The sequence below is a fragment of the Ixodes scapularis genome, unplaced genomic scaffold, assembly GCF_016920785.2.
Source record: "Ixodes scapularis isolate PalLabHiFi unplaced genomic scaffold, ASM1692078v2 PGA_scaffold1__304_contigs__length_218370807, whole genome shotgun sequence".
Lineage (NCBI taxonomy): Eukaryota > Metazoa > Arthropoda > Arachnida > Ixodida > Ixodidae > Ixodes > Ixodes scapularis.
In genome coordinates, this window is record NW_024609846.1 from 135,684,499 (window position 1) to 135,701,986 (window position 17,488).

The following is a 17,488-nucleotide window of genomic DNA, read 5'->3' on the forward strand; positions in this document are numbered from 1 at the left end:
GGTAAAGGCACAAAATTTCGGTTGACTTTCTCTGCTTCTTGACTTCTCCTTGATGTTAATGCAATTAAGGCAGAGGTGCAGCGGGCTGGACAAGAATAACGACAATCCCTGGAGAAGGTGAACAAGAGGAACAAAGGACCAACCTTTGTCCCTCATGTTCCTTTTCTCCAGGGATTATTACCGTTATTCATTCTCCTTGATGTTCGTTGTGGCAGTAAATATATGAGCGCATCATCTGCTGGGAGTGTCATGTGGTTACAACTGTGATCAGCTGCTTGTTGGCAGCATATGTGGGTTCACTACAAATGTGGTTGACGGGTTGACGGTAAGTGTTGTGGATACCGTAATATCCCGAGTCATCGCCCATCCCCGAGCCATCGCCCACCCTATTTTTTGGGCCAATATCGATTTCCGAAAAAACACCGAGTCATCGCCCACCCCTTCAAATACCCCAGCGCGGACTCCGCGATCCGCGAACACTCATCCTACCCGAATGACGCGGCCGCGGACCTTACAGTTGGAGGACGTCCGTGACAAAGTAAAACGAAGGAGGGAAAGACACTTCTTTTTGTTTACGCATTTCCTTCGTGAGCGAACCCAAAGTGGTCGTGTATCCGTGCGAAAAGAGAACGATGGAGATAACAAAATAAGAGTTTGTTAATGTAGCCGCGGAGTGTTAGGCCAAAGTCTGTCTCCGCCGAAGTAAGGTCACCGCGAACCCGCTCCTTCTTCCCGCCCGTCGCGACCGCGGTTGTGCAATATTTTAGGCAAAGCCAACGCGTAAATAAAGCTTTGCTGGAACGCCCTACACAGACGTTTGCAGAGCGTCCCAGCCGTGCATTGATAGCCCGCCGTGCACGGACGCACGTATGTACGCACCAAACAAGAAAGTTGCGCAAGAGCTTGCGATTGACAAGGCACCCGACTTGGCCCGACGCCAAAGTATTTGCCAACGCGACCGCCGGCTTTCCCGCTTTCCCGATTTCCCAGCATTGCTCTTAGTCGCTTCTTTGGTCCGCTCGCTCGCTCGCTCGCTCGTTGCGCCTGGTCGGTTTTTCTATTTTCTTGTAGACTGTTCTTTCTTTTTTTTTTACTAACTAGGAGAACATAGTGGTGACATTCTTTGACGGAACAAACGTTCGCGCTATATGCAGATCGGCAGTGTTTCTAGCGCGTATGCAGGCAACGGACTTCGCTATAGTAAAATATTCTTTCGTGAGCATTTTTTTCTATAAAACAAGGAAACTAAATCGAGTTTTGAGTTTGATGTATCTCCTGTGCATCAGCGCTAGATACGCAGAGAAGAATAGGCGGTTTTTCCGCTTTTTTTTTCAAGTGTTTGTGCTCACCCACCGAGACATGGCCCACCCCACTTTTTTAATTAATTTCAGGCGGTAGGGGGGTGGGCGATGACTCGGGATATTACGGTAGTCATGTGTGAATCATAGATTTTGAGTTTGAAGTGAATTCAAAGCCAGTAGTGGTGTTGAGCCAATATTTTTGAATTGAATATCCAATACTTTCTCCAAGCCTTTCCCTACTGCACCATGCTTAAATGAAAACCCAGCTGTGATGTTTGTTCCCAAGCTGCCACCTGTCTACTTCTAAGCTAATTTTAACCTAAATATCTGTGGACAGTGACCTCAGAAAGCTTAATTCCTACATTGAGATGTCAAGCGAATTACATATTTGGCATAAAATATGACCTATTGAATTTCCCAGCTGTACCTAAACGGGGGAATTTATAAATATTCCTGCTCTGGTATGCAAATATCTTTTCTTACATCTCAGTCTTGAGAGAGAAAGAAGAAAAAGAAAAAAAAAGAGACAATTATGAAGTATGAAGGCAGGTTGTTAGGAAATCTCTGCGTAACATTTATTTTTGCGTAATATCTGCAGTTTTAATTGTGGAAGTTTTACACTAGTGTAGATATCAACATTCACAAAGTTTTTTTTTTTTTTAAATACACCAGGCGCGCACGTGCACCGCTCCGCTTTAAAAGTGTGCTTTCCCCCTTAGTACGCGACTGAAATATTTGTACTTTTCAAAGTGTTGATCGTGGCGAGATAGCCCCGTTGAGTGCACTTCAAGCACCGGTGCACTGAGGAGAAGCAACACCGGCGGAGCTCGCAGTTTACCTCGAAGCGAATATCAAATATTGAATATCGTATTATTAATGCGAAAGCATTAAATGTCCCATGGAGCGAACCAACGTCATCAGGTTTGGAGCCGCGCCAAACGGCACCGCAACCTGTCCCAATGGAGCGAAGCCTGTCGTCTCTCGCAGAAATCTGATGGATAGGCTCCCATTAGCTGGCGCGCGTCATCAACAAAACGCCACCAGATAGCCCTCTGCATGGCGGTGCAGCGCACGGAGTGGCTCGGCCGCCGGTAAAAGGTCCGGCAGTACAGTCCTGGCCGCACAGGCTGCACGGCCGAGCTCAGCGCGGCGCGGTCACTTCATGAGAGCGAGGGCAAGCATTCTTTGGCCCCCTCGCTGATGACCCCTGAGGGGTGTGAATTCAGTAAGGTTCTATTTTTGTTGTGCGACGCAACAAAAATAGAATCATACTGAATTTTCGCCCATCCGGAGTCATCAGGGAGGTGCCATAACATGCATGGCCACCCACTGTGCATGCCTTCCACTGAGTGTGCAATTCACAGTGTCATATCTTGGCTGAAAAAAAAAAAAGTGTTATTTTTTAGATACAGTAGTTTCCTCATTGATTGTCCAGTGCGAAAGAGCGTGATCTCAAAAACTACTCTCAATGACAACAAACTCTGATGTAGAGTGATTTTGAAAACCATATTCTCATGGATTCTGCCCCTTTAGGTAGTCCGCACATATCAACTTTTAAACGTGTGTTTAGTCCAGGAATTGTAGTCTGGAAAGTATGGCACATGGTCATGCATAGTTTGGGCTGGGCCATACGAAGCATTTTTTGGTTGCTTTGAAGACTTGAATAATGCAGATGGACATTCGGTAGGCAGTAGACCCAGCAATGCCGACTCGCTCTTCTTTTTGGTGCAGTGGACTGAGCAGCCATGGGTGACTATGGCGAGAAAGACAAGTGGGTCTGTCCCAACGACCGGGAGTTGGCTCTGCGGGCAAAGTGAGCACCCACCTGTGGAGCGCCATCTTAAGCACCCTAATAGTGTTTACCTAAATGCCACTACATTTATACGCTACATATTTCACATACCGCTAGCACTGCCGCTTGCACATGCATATGGGAGCTTGATTGTGTGGGGTTATTTATGCATGTATGCTTTTTGTACCTTGACCAATTGTTTAGGTTTAGGATATGATAAAAAGTGGTTGCTTGCCCACTATATTTTGGTTTAGCCAGTCTCATATTCTACTTCGTTTTGTCTTTGCATTTGAGGAAGTAAACTAATGCTGACCAAAATTTGGCATAGATAATTGCCTACAGTTCCTATAATGTATATTGTGTCATTGTTAGAGCAAAACGGTTTCTAACCAAAAAGGCAAACAGTTTTCTTGATAGCAGCATGTAGGAAAAATGTAAGAAGTTCACAATATGGCTTGCCCTCCATCTGCTTCATTTATGCAACTGTTCTCCTTTCTGTCGGGATCAAAGTATGAGGGAGAAACACCCTTGTGGAATGACGTGGCTCATTTTATTTACTATGACTCTGGCTTGGCTCATCTCCTCTAACGAATTAACTACTAGGTGTGACACTTCTACTCATCATGCATCCACGTGAATGGGAGGTCACATTTCCTTTGTTGCAAAGGGCTGTGGCAAGCTTTTCTTGAGAAATGGTCCCTTCCCAGTGAATAAATGGCTGTCCTAGACATAAAGGAATTGCTGGTAGTTCTCCAATGGGCTCGAATGCTTTTAATTTATTTGAGAATGCCGCACGGGTGGCGTCATTTTTGTTATTTCTATGCTGCCTTCTCTTGCAACTGCACAGGCTTGTGTTAGTTACCCGTCAGCTTGTAGTTCATGCACCTCTATGTGAAATAAATACCGTAAACAACTTTACCTTAGCGTGTTTGATATATTTAGCAATGTTTGCGAAGTGGGAATTTCGGGAATAGTTCGCGGGCAGAAATCTTTGCGATCTGGAGTGGTACGACACATACTCGTTACCGTAAGGTTAATATATCCACGCGATACATTTTTTGAAAAATTCTTTTAAGTCGCGAAGTTTGCAAAAATTAACTCGTTTACTCGTATGCTTGCGTGCCATTATTTGAGCTAATCGTGCAGTAGGACCAACAGAGTTGGACCGGCTCAGACGTTTCGATGCCTGATGATGGACATTATCCGCCACTGGCCAGGCTGCAGACGGGGTGGTCGGTGAAGACGGGCGCCATGAGCACCTTCACCCGGCAGGAGCAGCTCAACGACTCGGAGCAGGAGCGCATCGTGGGCGTCATCAAGAGGGCAGACATGCTGGAGCAGATGGAGCAGCAGCGCGTCGGGTGAGCCTCCCTTGTTTGTTCCCTGCATGGCCCCTCGAGCTCTCCTGTGCATGACATGGACGTCAAAAACTTCAGGCTGGTTAGCAAATTTGCGTTTGAGAAGGATTGATCACATATCCTACTTGCAACTGCTTACGGCGAGAGTCACCGGCGCCATATATAGGGGAGCCCTGGAACCTTTCCAATCTGTGCATCTTACGCTTCGTTTTTCCACCATGTGCTGGAAATAATTCCAACAATGCTATAAGCGACCATTTCTCATAGATACATAGATAGTGCATAGATTTGATCTCACAAGAACTATTGGAAAAGCTTTTGTCTAGTAATTATGAGCAGATTGAACAGGTTTGATAGATCGCACCAGTGTACTGGAATGTCCCCTCGTCTCAAGTGGCTACAAACGGTTGCAGTGCAGTCAATCACACTCAGGCGCATTCACATTTCGCACCACTTCTGCAGGCTCTCGTTTCAGCGTTACTGGAAAGAAGGGTTGTTTCAAAGTCATATCCATGCTACATATTGGTCGGATTGATTTTTGGCCTCTTCATGAAACAGATGAAAAGCATTTGCAAGCATCTGTATAGTTTTTTTTAATGTTATCTGAATTTTACTTGCCATGCTGTGCACAAGAATAAATTATACAAGAATAAATTACAAAGAATTCCAAACAATAGTTGGCTTTTCAGGCATAGGCTCAAAATAATGCTTGAGTAATGCCGAATTCTGAATAAATAAATAGTCTAGTGTGAGATATGTTGTCATTCCTTACACCGGGACTACATCTTGGGGTGCGAGAGGGAAAGGGGGGGACATGGTAAGCTTGTGTAAAATGGGAGCACATGTTTGGGGCTTTCAGGTCATACAGGAAGGGTGCTAGCTTTGTATCAGCTAAGAGTAAAGCACAGACTAATCCTGAACCAGGTATAGTCTAATCTTGTTAATTCAAACTCTCTTAATTCAAACTTGTAGATAATTGAAACTAACATGCAGACATTTTTACCCTGGAGAGTTGGGACAAGGAGGACAAACACGACAGATATCTCCAAACACAGCAAACATTTATTTCACCCTTCACAACCTTTCATAGGTACGTACAGAAAGAAGGAGACCGATGGACCAAAAGGTAACATGAGGACCCAAACGCACAAAGCGAAACAACCTTGAACTCGGGTGAGGGGGCGACACTAAACAGATTCATACTTCGAACCTGGCGAAGGACCAACCATAGAAAAACAGAAAAAGAAGCTTCTAGGGGGAATATCCACACAATGGGCAAAGATAGGTGACCTAGAAAAACATATAGGTGACCTAAAAGCATAAATTACCAACCATAAATGACAAAAAACAATTCACTGGTTTAGGAACGTTCTAATATGATTTCCCAGTGAAACAGACATATTGCTAAAACAAACTTTTTGCTTATCTATCATTAATGACTCTTTCACTAGACATTTTTACAGATCATTTTCTTTGTTAACCTATTCGCTACCAAAGCCGTCGAATTGCCGGGTGTGCCATCAGGGGCCATATTGCCAAAGCTGGCGATTTGCCGGTCTGCATGAATTTCTGTTTTAAAGAGCCATTCATAGATGGCGCGCTATGTAGACTTGGGGTAGTGTAGTTAGATGCATTGATAGCAGATGGCGAGGGTCGTTCTGTTTGCTGTGTTTGTTTGAGCTTGTTCTTTTGTGTGTCGTCTTTCCCGCTTGATCGCTGCCTGCTTGGAGAAGATGGCAGCGTCCAGTGTATGGCGTGGCCTTTCTGACGATGAAATTATAGATATTCTTTTCAAAAGTGATGATAACTGGGTGACTGGTGAGGATAGTGAGTTTTCGGAGCCTTCTGTCGACGATGGGAGCGATTCCGATAGCTGTTCTAAGTCCGAATCACAACAAGAGCGCACTGGTTTGTGCGACGCCTAAGCGACCGAGGATATAGAGTGCTTCGAGATTTTTCTTACGAGGAAGAATCTGTGAGGGCCTATTGAGTTAGACTTGAGCGAACCACTTAAGCAAGTACATAAACATGTTTACTTGTTTTCTGCACTCAGTTTCACTGTAAAAGCTTATTTTACAAGCAAAACAGTCACGAGCAAAAGGGGTTCCTCAGCCATCGGTCAAGAGCGAAAGGGGTTCCTCGAGATAAAACATTCAAGACCTCCAACCTTGGGTCATATGACGTGGTGTGTTCTCGACCGAACCTCTCTGTCCTTTTCTGCAGGCGACTGGTGGAGCGTGTGGAGAACATGAAGCGCAACGCCCTGGGCAATGGGACCACCCAGTGTGTGCTGTGTGCCAACGAGTTCGGCTTGCTCAGCGGATCTCCACTGCTCTGCAACGACTGCAGGAAGGTGTGCTCGTACTCTCATAATCTCCGCGGGGAAAAGCACTTCCTTACTCAGTTATGGACGCGTGCCTCCGTGATGCCACGTTTCCATTGCTGCTTTCAGAGTGCTATGTGTAGGATACAAATTGTGAGCTGTTCTTTCCTAAAAAAAAAACTCCTGAAGCTTTTTTCATAAATTGCTTTGGAACTCATGGTCCTAGTACAGCCTGATTTTCCTGGAAAATGATGCATGAATGGCATGTGTAAATATGATAATTATTAGAAACAAACAACAAAAAGATAAGGGCAAAAAAGAAGAGATGAACACACCACAGGGCCGACTTACGACTTATTTTTATTCGCATTGGCATCATAGTGCACATACCAAAAACATCAGCACGTAGCACACACCTAGCCGGAGAGTGTCTGTCTCCTCTTCTTTGTCTGTGTCTTTGCCATTTTGTACCATTGATAATCGCCAACTAGCCCAATCAGCAACACTATATTGAAATACAGTAACTAGATTGCTTTGAAGTCCCAGTTCATATGGTACTCTTAGTAGCAAAGATATTCTTGCTTTCCGCATATTTCTACTTCGTGCACTATGCAACATATCTGCATGCATCCTTTCTCTTAAACTTCAGTCCATCATGAAGTTCCTCGTACGTGTCTTGTCTTCTCAGGCCGTGTGCAGCAAGTGCAGTGTGGACACATTTAGTGCACAAAGGGAGCAGATATGGCTGTGCAAGATTTGTTCAGAGACACGAGAGGTGAGTGACCAGGCACATGAGCAAGGGCTCTTCTTTGGTGCAAATGGTGGGGTTTCGGTGGGGAATTTTGCTTGACAAGCATCAAAGAAGAATCTAGACCTAGTTTATTAATGTGACAGAGCATGGTATTATCTTTTATGGTAGAGCCAAAAGGTCAGTGCTCTAGTGCTGTAGCCTGTCTAGTCTATTGGCAACAATCAATATTGTGTGTCTGCATATGATATCACTCATCTCCCATTAAACATGCAAGCCAGCTGAGAGCGTTCCGAAGGTGCAACATATAAGAGCAGCAATTTTTTTCTTCTCTTTTTTGGAAAGAGATTTTCATGCTTTGAGTCAGAAATGTAGCTTTTACTTTACGTAATTGAGTGGACGTTTAGTTCAGAAATTAAATGCCATGTTGAGCATTTGCTACTTTAGTTGCTTTTGGTGTAGTTGTATATTTCATAGGTTCCTGTTAAAAAGCTGAATGCAATGACAGATTTTCTGATCTTCTTGAGGTTGGATATGTAATAATTTAGTAGTATTATACACATAAGCAGGAATTTTATGACTTCTTGTTTCTTTAGGATTTTAATTGACTCTTACACCGTTCAGGATCTGCTGTAAAATACAGGGGAAGCACCCATTGCACTTTCACTGAAAGTAGGGTTAATCTAAACATTGTCGCTTGTCCAGTCAAATTGATGAAAACCACTGATTCCTGTGACAATTGCTGGATCGCGCTCCCCCGCTCCGCATGTGCGGCCACTGTCGGCCATCTTACCACATTTGCTTTAGCGTTATCGAGCCTAGACTGTTACCATAATTACCATTTGTAGGTTACGTGACAACAGAGGCAAAGGTCACGTGACCACATCCTTGACAACGCTTCAGCAGATGTGGTAAGATGGCCGACCGCGGTGGCCGCAATCGCGCAATGGGCTTGAAGTGTGGAAGCATGATCCAGCAATTTTCATAGAGAGCAGTGATGAACACTAAGATGGTGGCCAATGAAGAGCTTTGAAGGCGGGGTGAACATAATCAAAAAAAGCACATTTATTTTCACATTATATCCCTGTCATCGCTGCTGTCGGTCTCGTGGCTGCCGCAACAGGGTCAGTATTTCCGGCCGGTGCTAGCGCTTAACATATAATTTGCAGAATTCCCGGGAAATGTTAACACTGGGCGCTTGTATGAAATGGGTTCTTCCACGGTACTTTATGGTAGCACACAGTATTATTGCTATATATAGCACATAATATGACTGCTAAGTCTTTGTTGTAATTATGACAAAAGCAAGAGAGCACCTCTACCCAGGTTAGTTTTAAATAATCAAAATAGAGATCAGTGTTCACTCCAACCGAATCTTTGCAGTTTATATATTTTAGCTTTGAGTTTAATGAAAAAAGAAAAGGAGAAACATTTGCTCATGCGTTTATGATTTCCATGATTCAGGTCTAAATATCTAGCTGAAGTACTAGGCTTACAGCACCGAGTGCAAACGTTTCTGCAACAGCTTGCTCAGCTAAGTTTGAACCCCTCATCAAATTTGTGGCATGCAGATGTGGAAGAAATCCGGTGCCTGGTTCTATCGAGCTCTGCCTAACTACGTGGTCCCTGACAAAAAGGCGGAAGGCGCCTCCAAGTACAGCTCCAGCCGAAACCGCAATGGGACGGAGGCCACAACAGCTGCCATTGCAGGCCGGGGGTGGCACAGGGGTACTCTAATATTTATTGTTATTTTTCAGTGTACTGTTTGTTTGTACATGCTTTTGCTAAAAAAAAACATAAAAAAAACAGCCCTGTGCTGTTCCCCATCCCCCCCCCCCCCCCCCCTTCCCCAAGTCTGTGCTGTGCATGAACACATCCACCACGCTGGCACTTTCCTGGTTGTGTGGAAAAGAATGCTGGAGAAAAGTCGAGAATCACATACTTACCAGACTAGCTGTGTTCATAGTCAAGTGTGTCACTTGTGTCACATGAAATCGCTTTATGTTTACCATATTAAAATTTTAATTTTTTACTATTACTTGCAGTTCGCAGACTTGTTTGTTACATAGAGTTGAGATGCTCACCAATCTGGCCTGGCAATGCTCAGAAACTTTCTGCAACCGTTCAAATTGCAACTTTGCTTTTGTGGGCCAGTACATTTAGATGTGTGTTTTTTAAGCGAATAAGGCCATTAATAATATTATTGATATTGAAAAAATAGGATATTCAGTCACTCTTTCAAAACTTTCTGAAATCCATAATTCGAGTCTAAAAAAAAAGCTTTTGGTTATTAAAAAGTCGACAGTAAGCAAACTCTTTTTAGGCTCCAGAAATGGTAATTGTTTATGTTGCAGCCGTAGATCCTGACCCTTGTTTTACAGTTTGTCAAGGAAGCTTTGCGGTTAGTATGAGAGCCTTAGCCTCCAATATTGCAAATAATCTGAAGACAGTCTTTTTGACAGCATTGTACTGTACAAAAGCCAACTTTAGAGCATCTTAAATGCGTTATACAAGTGTTCGGGTTTAATGTTTCAGGTCAGAATGAGAAAGAGTCTACTGACAGCTCGGATGAAGAATCCAAGGCCCCCAAAGTTAATCGCAGACTCATTTCACGGAAGGCTATGTACGACTCAAGTAAGCTGTTCTCATCACCCCTTTCAACTTAATTAAGGTGCTGACCTGTTGCATAGTGCAGGGTCGAAGACAATTAGTAACATCACAGCAGGCCAGTGGAATGATCATTCCACTGACCGCCACAGACACTGCATGCTCCCTTGTTCAGTCGTTGATGCATCGGCCCGTTTGGCTAATATAAGAACTTGCCACATCATGACGGATTCCGATACATAACCCCTGTATCGCAGGGGGCGAATTGCATGCTGTGGGTTATATCACATCTTTTTAATGCGAAGGCATTAACTCTTTCATGGAGCGAGCTGATGTCATCAGTCTGAAGCGCGAAAATGGCAGATAGTTTCCTTCGGTTCCATTTGCTGGCGCGCGTCGACAAGGCTCCCATTGGCCACTGCGTGTCCATCAGCACGGAGCGCCCGAGGTCACCAGGGGAGCACACGCGCTGACAGGTGACGAAAAATATGCAGCAGACGAAAAAGGAAGCAGACGAGCGGCTTGCATGCTTTCGCAATCACAACTCATAAGGAATGCTTAGTTGTACCTCAATCTTTTTTTTCTTACTAGTGTGTGGCCCATGGTTTAATTTACGAAACATCGAGTATACCTTTTTTTGGCGCAGAGAACTCAACCTGAATACTTTGCGTGCCATCAAGCATTTTAATTTGTGGGTACTCCTGAAAATGTAGGGCGCCACCACAGTGACTTTTTGGGTTGTCACTTCTTTTGTTTCATTTCTGCACACAGGTTCGTGCTTTGATTCTCTGTGGATCATTTCACAAATGTCTCCCAAGAATAGAACTCAGCTAGCCAGCATTGTATAGCCTGGAGATCTGTTTTTCAAAAGTTTGGTTAACCTATTTGTGGCACGACTTGCAAAATGGATAGGTTTTTTTTCGAAAACGCCGTGTGAAGCACCTTTGACATTGTCGTAGGCCATGGCAGTTGTGAGACATGCATGCAGTCCGTCATATTTTTTGATGGCCAGTTTCCTCAGCTAGATTTTCCTTGAAGCAGATACAAGAGCCATGATGGCAACACCTCTTTTTGCAGTTTTTGAGTGTTGTGAGTCAGATGGAAGAAACCCTTTGCATGTCTGAGCTTTGTACCACCAGTACAGATGTCCTTCCTTGAACTCCAGGGTGGGGGCCCAAGAACTTGATGTATATTTTCACGAACTACCCATAAAAAAAAACCCATCAGTTTCTGAACCTACCATAAAATCCTGTTAGGATGCCCTCCCCCAAGAGATCACCCATCCAGTTTTTCTGGCTGAATACCTATCACATAAAAATTCAGAAACATCACCCACCCTGATTCCTGTCGGGCATCACGTGATATCCGATGGGAGTCTTATCAACCGCGCAATCTTCGGTACTGGCACGTCCGACAAACGAGTTTGAGTGGCCGGGTTCACACGTTTTTGTCTGCGACCTGCGCTGGCAGTATTGGTTCCCGTGACACGCAAGTTGATCTTGCGTGTTTATTGCATCGGGAAACGAGAGTCTGCTGCCTCTGCAATCTGCGGTATCCGTTCCCGTAACATACAAGTTCATTTTGGGTTTACGCAATTTCTTGTACGCAATCTGCACATGCATTATCGGTTTCTGCGTGTCCTTTGCGAGTTCCCGTGTGTCTTTCGCACTGTGAAAAGCGAATCTGCTGTGTCTGTTATCTGCGATATCTTCAGCTGTGACACAGGAGTTCGTAGCGAATTCCTGCGTGTTTTATCGCATCGTTCAATGTGAATGTGCCATGTCCACGATCGGCGGTATCGATTCCCGTTTCATGTGGTTTGTAGTAAGCCCCCCCCCCGGTGTTTTATTTCTATCTTTTTATAAATTTTTGCTGTCACATCTTTGAAGATAGCCCACCCCATGTTTTTTACATTTTATCTCTTCATTTTGAGTGGACGCGTTCTTACAGGATTTTGTGGTATGTGTATTGACTATAGTTTATTAATTCACTGTTTGACATCGATTTGTGCATCCACTTCTTTTTTATATAACAGTAAAATACCGCGGAAACACCCACTTCAATCAAGCGCCCACAGTTAGCATTTTTCAAATGAGAATTCTGAAAATTATTAGAGTCGTGCAAATATTCAAATTTTCGAATAGTAGTTTCGAATATTACGCTATTTGATGTTTAATTCGAGAGCAGTTGTAATATTCATGCTTTTCGAAGTGTTGGCGACGTCGAGTCACCATGTTTGTTTACTGTGTAAAAATATGTAAGAAACAATTTCTAAAATAAAAAATATACTCACTCGTTCGGCAAAACGGTACAAATATTATGGTGGGAACTCTCAAATATATTCATCGTAGTCATTTCGTCAACCTTGTTTAAAAATGGGCAAAAGAAACCGATCAATGAGCTCCTCCAGTAACACCTGCACCATCTTTGCCAATCTTGGCACCCTGTATTCCTGTAAATAATTCATACATGAATTAAATAGGGTCTCATTCTCACGTATCAGCCCACTTAATAATTGCACATCTGCAATAACTATCTTGCATGCCACTTTGCAGCCAAGATTTTTGAACAGCAAGTATTCAATTTTCAATTCGAAAATATTCGGCCAAAATCACTATTCGCTTCAAATTCGATTCGAAATCAAAATCCCCTATTTGCACAGCCCTAAAAATGATACAATATGCACCTGATTTGACCGGACAAGTGCCCATGTCTATATTAACCCAGTATCTAGTGAAAGTTGGGTGGATGCTCCCCCGGTATGTTACGGTATTTGTGTACATGTTGAAGTTGGCCTTATCTAAAATGTAATTAACCAACTAGTTCAGTTTAAGCGAATTATGCATTTGTGATTTCGGGTGCAACAGAGAACTTTCTATTAAGGTTCGACCCAATGCATTGGAGGCAAAGCTGCAAGCATGAGGCTGTAGCCTTGAAAGACATATATCTCTAGCACAATCATTTGTAGAGTGGGTCAAATATTTGATACGAGGAAATTGTACTAATAGCCTTTTACACAACAGTGCTTACCTCCGTTTTCTTGGATGCATGAATTTTTTAGCAGATGGAAATAACATCCATCAGTTGCATCCAGTCAGTTCCAGATGCCTTTTAGCATCTAAGGTTTTGTTAATATTTACAATTTCCCCTAGAAATGGCTTGTAACAAAGGCCATCAGGCATTAGCCCCTAGAAGGGTAACTGTATTAAAGCAACCAGATATGACTGCATGAAGCCCTAACCACATGAGGTGTTTTTCACGCGTCTCAACTGCAATGGCATCTCCCTACGTCGGTCAAAGTCACCTGCAACAATGCAATGCGTCCAAGGTGCCGATCTTTGTCTCGGCCTAATCTTGGTGTCGACGCCGGAAGTGGCTCGCCAGGTGGCGAGCCACTTCCGGTGGCTCGCCACAGTCACGCGGGGCGGGAGTGAGGCTGGGCGTGCCCCCTGGAACAACCGAGTCAGTCTCTGTGCCATAGATGCAGCAATACAACTGTTTCTGGATTCACAGATAATTATCTTTAACCCTAAGATAAAACAAAAGGTAAGCGGTGAATAACCTTATTTGTGCGGTACCAATACACTGGTTGTCGCTGATTGTTCAATGTTTTAGGCCGAGTTGATCTGGCGACACTGCGGAGCACCAGAACGACATGGGCTGGTGTGCATCCCTGTGGGGATGGCCGCTCTTTCTCCTGTCGAGCGCGTGCTGACACGGAGAAACGCGGACATTGTGTCTCTCCTTGTATGAAAAACATGCCCATATGTGGTACGGCATGTAAAAAAAAAGGTGCACATGAAAAACATGGTAACATGTGTGTTTGTGTTGAGAATGCAAACAGGAAAGGGATGAGTGGGCAGGTTCGGAGTTTACTCATGGGGGCTTGTTGCTCGTTGTGCAGCCGACAGCGACTCGTCTGCTGCCAGTCCCCGCATAGGGGCCTCGTTTCCGGCGTCTCCCGAACTGGCGTCGGAAAAGTCCAGGACAGGCCTGGAGGGTGCCTCTGCACTCGAGGCGAGCTACCAAGACCCGGGCCAGGCACTGGCCACTGACTGTACGTTGCTGGGCACCTTCCATAGTTCTTTAACCACATGTATGCCTGTTTGCAGTAACTGATGCTGTTTTCATCTTGACTTTTCGTCGCAAGTTTGGGAATAAGCAGGGGGAAGCTACGCGGTGCACTCGGTCACAAATCATATTTCATCAAATATGTCCTAAAGTACTAGAATGTTTACGACACTGCTTCATGTATTATGAATTAAATCGCTAAGTTTAAATAGGAAGAAATAGGATGATGATTATGCCAAGTTATAGCCAATTACTTTTAGAGCGCAGCTCTTAGGCGCCCGTTTTCGGCTTGAGCGGCGTTGCCGTCGCCGTCGGCGTAACCAAGGTCACTCCAAGGTCACGTGACCCCCAAGGTCACCCCAAGGTCACGTGTCCCCAGATCATATGACCCCCAAGGTCACGTGACTCCCCCCGCCGAGGTCACATGACCCCCAATGACGTCATCGTCCCTGATGCCGTCACCGGCATCCGCATCGTCATTGTCACTGATGACGTCACCGGCATCCACATTGTCATCGTCATCATCACTGATGACGTCATCAGTGATGTTATATATGTACTAAAAGGTAGCGCCACCTATGTGGCGTTAGCCCTACTGGCAACTGTAGCAGAGCTGGCAGAGCCAGTCGGGCGCCATTAGAACAACAATAAAGGAACACGTTATGTAAATCCAACGCCATCCTGTCGATCCGAAACACTTAGAAGAACCCACGCATAACATGGTGTCAGAAGTGGGATAAGCAAGTAAGCAGCATCTACCACAGAAGTGATGGCGTTGTTTTTTCCGCCCATTCAAGCCTTCTCGGCAGCCGCCAACCCGGCAGAGGATTGGAGCGACTGGAAGAAGAGCTTCACGATCTACGAACGTGCAACAAAGTACCACAAGGAAGACGACGAGACACGGATTGCTCTGCTGCTACATGTTGGAGGCGCGGAACTCGTGCAGAAGTACCACGCATTCACATTTCCGGCGGCGCAGCAGAAGTTCGCCGATGTTCTTCAGCGTTTCGACGAGCACTTCGAAAGGTACCGCAACACAACGCATGCATCCTACGTCTTTCATAACTTGAAACAGTCGAAAGACCAAACGTTCGAGGCCTTCGCTCAAGCCGTAGAAAAGCAGGCAGATCAATGCGCTTTTGGTGAAGCTCGCAACCGTATGATCACCGACCGCCTCGTTCATGGAATAAATGACAACTCGCTGAGAGAACGCTTGTTGCGCGAGAAGAAACTTACACTCGACAAAGTCAAGGACCAGTGTATGGCAGCGCAACTTTCCAGAACGTACGCCCAAGAGATGCAGCCACAGAGTCCGGAGGTGTTCGCAATACATCGCCGCGGTCCACCAACTACACGGCAGTATGACGCTACGCGGGAACCAAGTGAAGGAGCGCCCACTCGCCGCCAGCCACCGCAGCCTCGTCACAACTCGCAAAGAACATGCTCCAGGTGTGGCCAATTTCACCAGCCACGACAGTGCCCAGCATTCGGACAACAGTGTTACAACTGTGGCAAGCCCAACCACTATGCTGCGTTGTGTCAGCAGCTACATCAGCCTCGTCCGTTGCAGTCGCGTCATGCCCACGTCGTGCGAGAGCTGCAGGAGGATGCACCTCTCTCCTTGGATGTGCTGACTGTTCGCACCGTTCAGCACTCTTCTTCATGGAGCCAAAGAGTGAACGTCAGTGGACACGACATTGTGTTCAAACTGGACACTGGATCAGATGTGAACCTAATCTCGATGGAGCAGTTCCAGAAGTTGCCGGATCCCCCACCACTTAACAGCCCTGGTGCTTGTGTGACTACTTACACCGGTGAGCCTTTGCCACTACGTGGAGAGTGCTTTCTAAGATGCAGCGTACCTGGCACATCGGCAACACTGAAGTTCTGCATAGTTGACATGTCAACAGCTGCCATTTTGGGTTTGGATGCCTGTCGGGAGCTGAAGCTAATACAACTCAACAGACTCAAGTGCAACTCGGTTGATGGCACTACAGGCAGGGATGACACACCAGAAGTATGCTTTCTAAAGCAAAGCTCCTCCATGGCTTTGCCGTCTAAACCCAAGGAGACCCAATCATTGACTGCTCACTCCTGTCAGGATCTCTCCCAGTTAGCAAGTGAGGACCAGCCAAGCAATAGGGTGCTGTCGTCTGCGGAGAGTCTTCGGCAGATCACGCTGCAGCTAAACGGCCTGATGAACGACACCAACGCGGCTCTCAACGGAGACATTGAGGCGCTTGCGGAGAGCTCCGGCACCCCGAGGAACGATGCCCTCTTGCGAAGGAACCAGGAGCTGGCCACGAGCCTCGAGTCCCTGCAGCAAGACAGGGACCAACTCGAGTTTCAGCTGCAGGAGCTGAGGGGCAAGCTGACACGGCAGCAGCATGAGTACGAGCGTGAGCAGCAAGAGCGGGAGGATCAGTCCAGGCGCGAGCTGGGGGCCATCAACGACCAGCTACAAGTGCACATCCAGACCATCGGCATCCTGGTGGCCGAGAAGACAGAGCTTCAGTCGGCGCTCTCCCAGAGCCAGCAGACCGCCAAGCAGAAGGCCATGGCGACGGAAGAATTGCAAACAAGACTGAAGGCGACTAGAGAGAAAAACATGGACTTGGAGCGAAAGTTGAATTCTGTCAGCAGCCAGAGCCAGGTTCAGGAGAAGAGTTCCCAAGAGTACCTCAGGGAAATCGAGAGGTTCAAGATGGAACAGTACAAATCAAGCAAATCAATTGAAGAACTGAAGCAAGAACTTTCTGAGTTGAGCAACAAGCTTGGCAAGAAGGCGAAAGACAATGAAGCCCTGCAACAGGAGCTTGGCGACGTCAAGAAAGAGCTGTTTATGCTCAGCAGCTCGGAGGCGCTCAAGCCTCTGAGAATGTGCACAGCCAGTTGGAGGAGCTCCACCAAGAGAAGTTGGACATGGAGAAGAAAGTCAACAAGTTCAAGGATGCCATGGAGCAGATTGCAGCAGAAAAGCAGCAGATGTCCTCTCACTACCAGTCGTACGTGGACCGGCTCTCTCAGCAGCTGGAAACAAGCAAGGAAACGGTGGAGGCACATACCGCAGAAACCGCTACCACCTGAGAGAAGCACCCCTGCCACCGAGGGATCGAGAGGCACCACCCCAAGTGCAAAGGAGTGTGGAGGATCTGTGCCCATTGTCTGACTTAGATGAAGACTCCTCCCGGGCAGTGAATATACCATGTGATACCAGCAGTGGACCGACAACCTCAGGTCACACACGTTCAGGAAGACAAGTCCGTCCTCCAAACCGCATAAACTTGT

The 17,488-nt window shown here is 45.9% G+C and overlaps 1 protein-coding gene and 1 pseudogene across 1 annotated transcript in view; both read left to right on the forward strand.

Moving 5' to 3' along the window:
• LOC8040437 (rab effector Noc2) overlaps positions 1-17,488 on the forward strand; it is a 48,873-nt gene that overhangs the window by 5,247 nt on the left and 26,138 nt on the right. Inside the window, exons 2-8 of the mRNA XM_040219335.3 lie at positions 3,033-3,114; positions 4,311-4,454; positions 6,675-6,804; positions 7,463-7,549; positions 9,094-9,250; positions 10,058-10,156; positions 14,034-14,186. Of these exons, the coding sequence (XP_040075269.1) occupies positions 3,047-3,114; positions 4,311-4,454; positions 6,675-6,804; positions 7,463-7,549; positions 9,094-9,250; positions 10,058-10,156; positions 14,034-14,186 (838 nt within the window). The 5' untranslated portion in view covers positions 3,033-3,046. The remainder of the gene's footprint in view (positions 1-3,032; positions 3,115-4,310; positions 4,455-6,674; positions 6,805-7,462; positions 7,550-9,093; positions 9,251-10,057; positions 10,157-14,033; positions 14,187-17,488) is intronic.
• LOC115325573 lies at positions 14,976-17,288 on the forward strand (annotated as a pseudogene).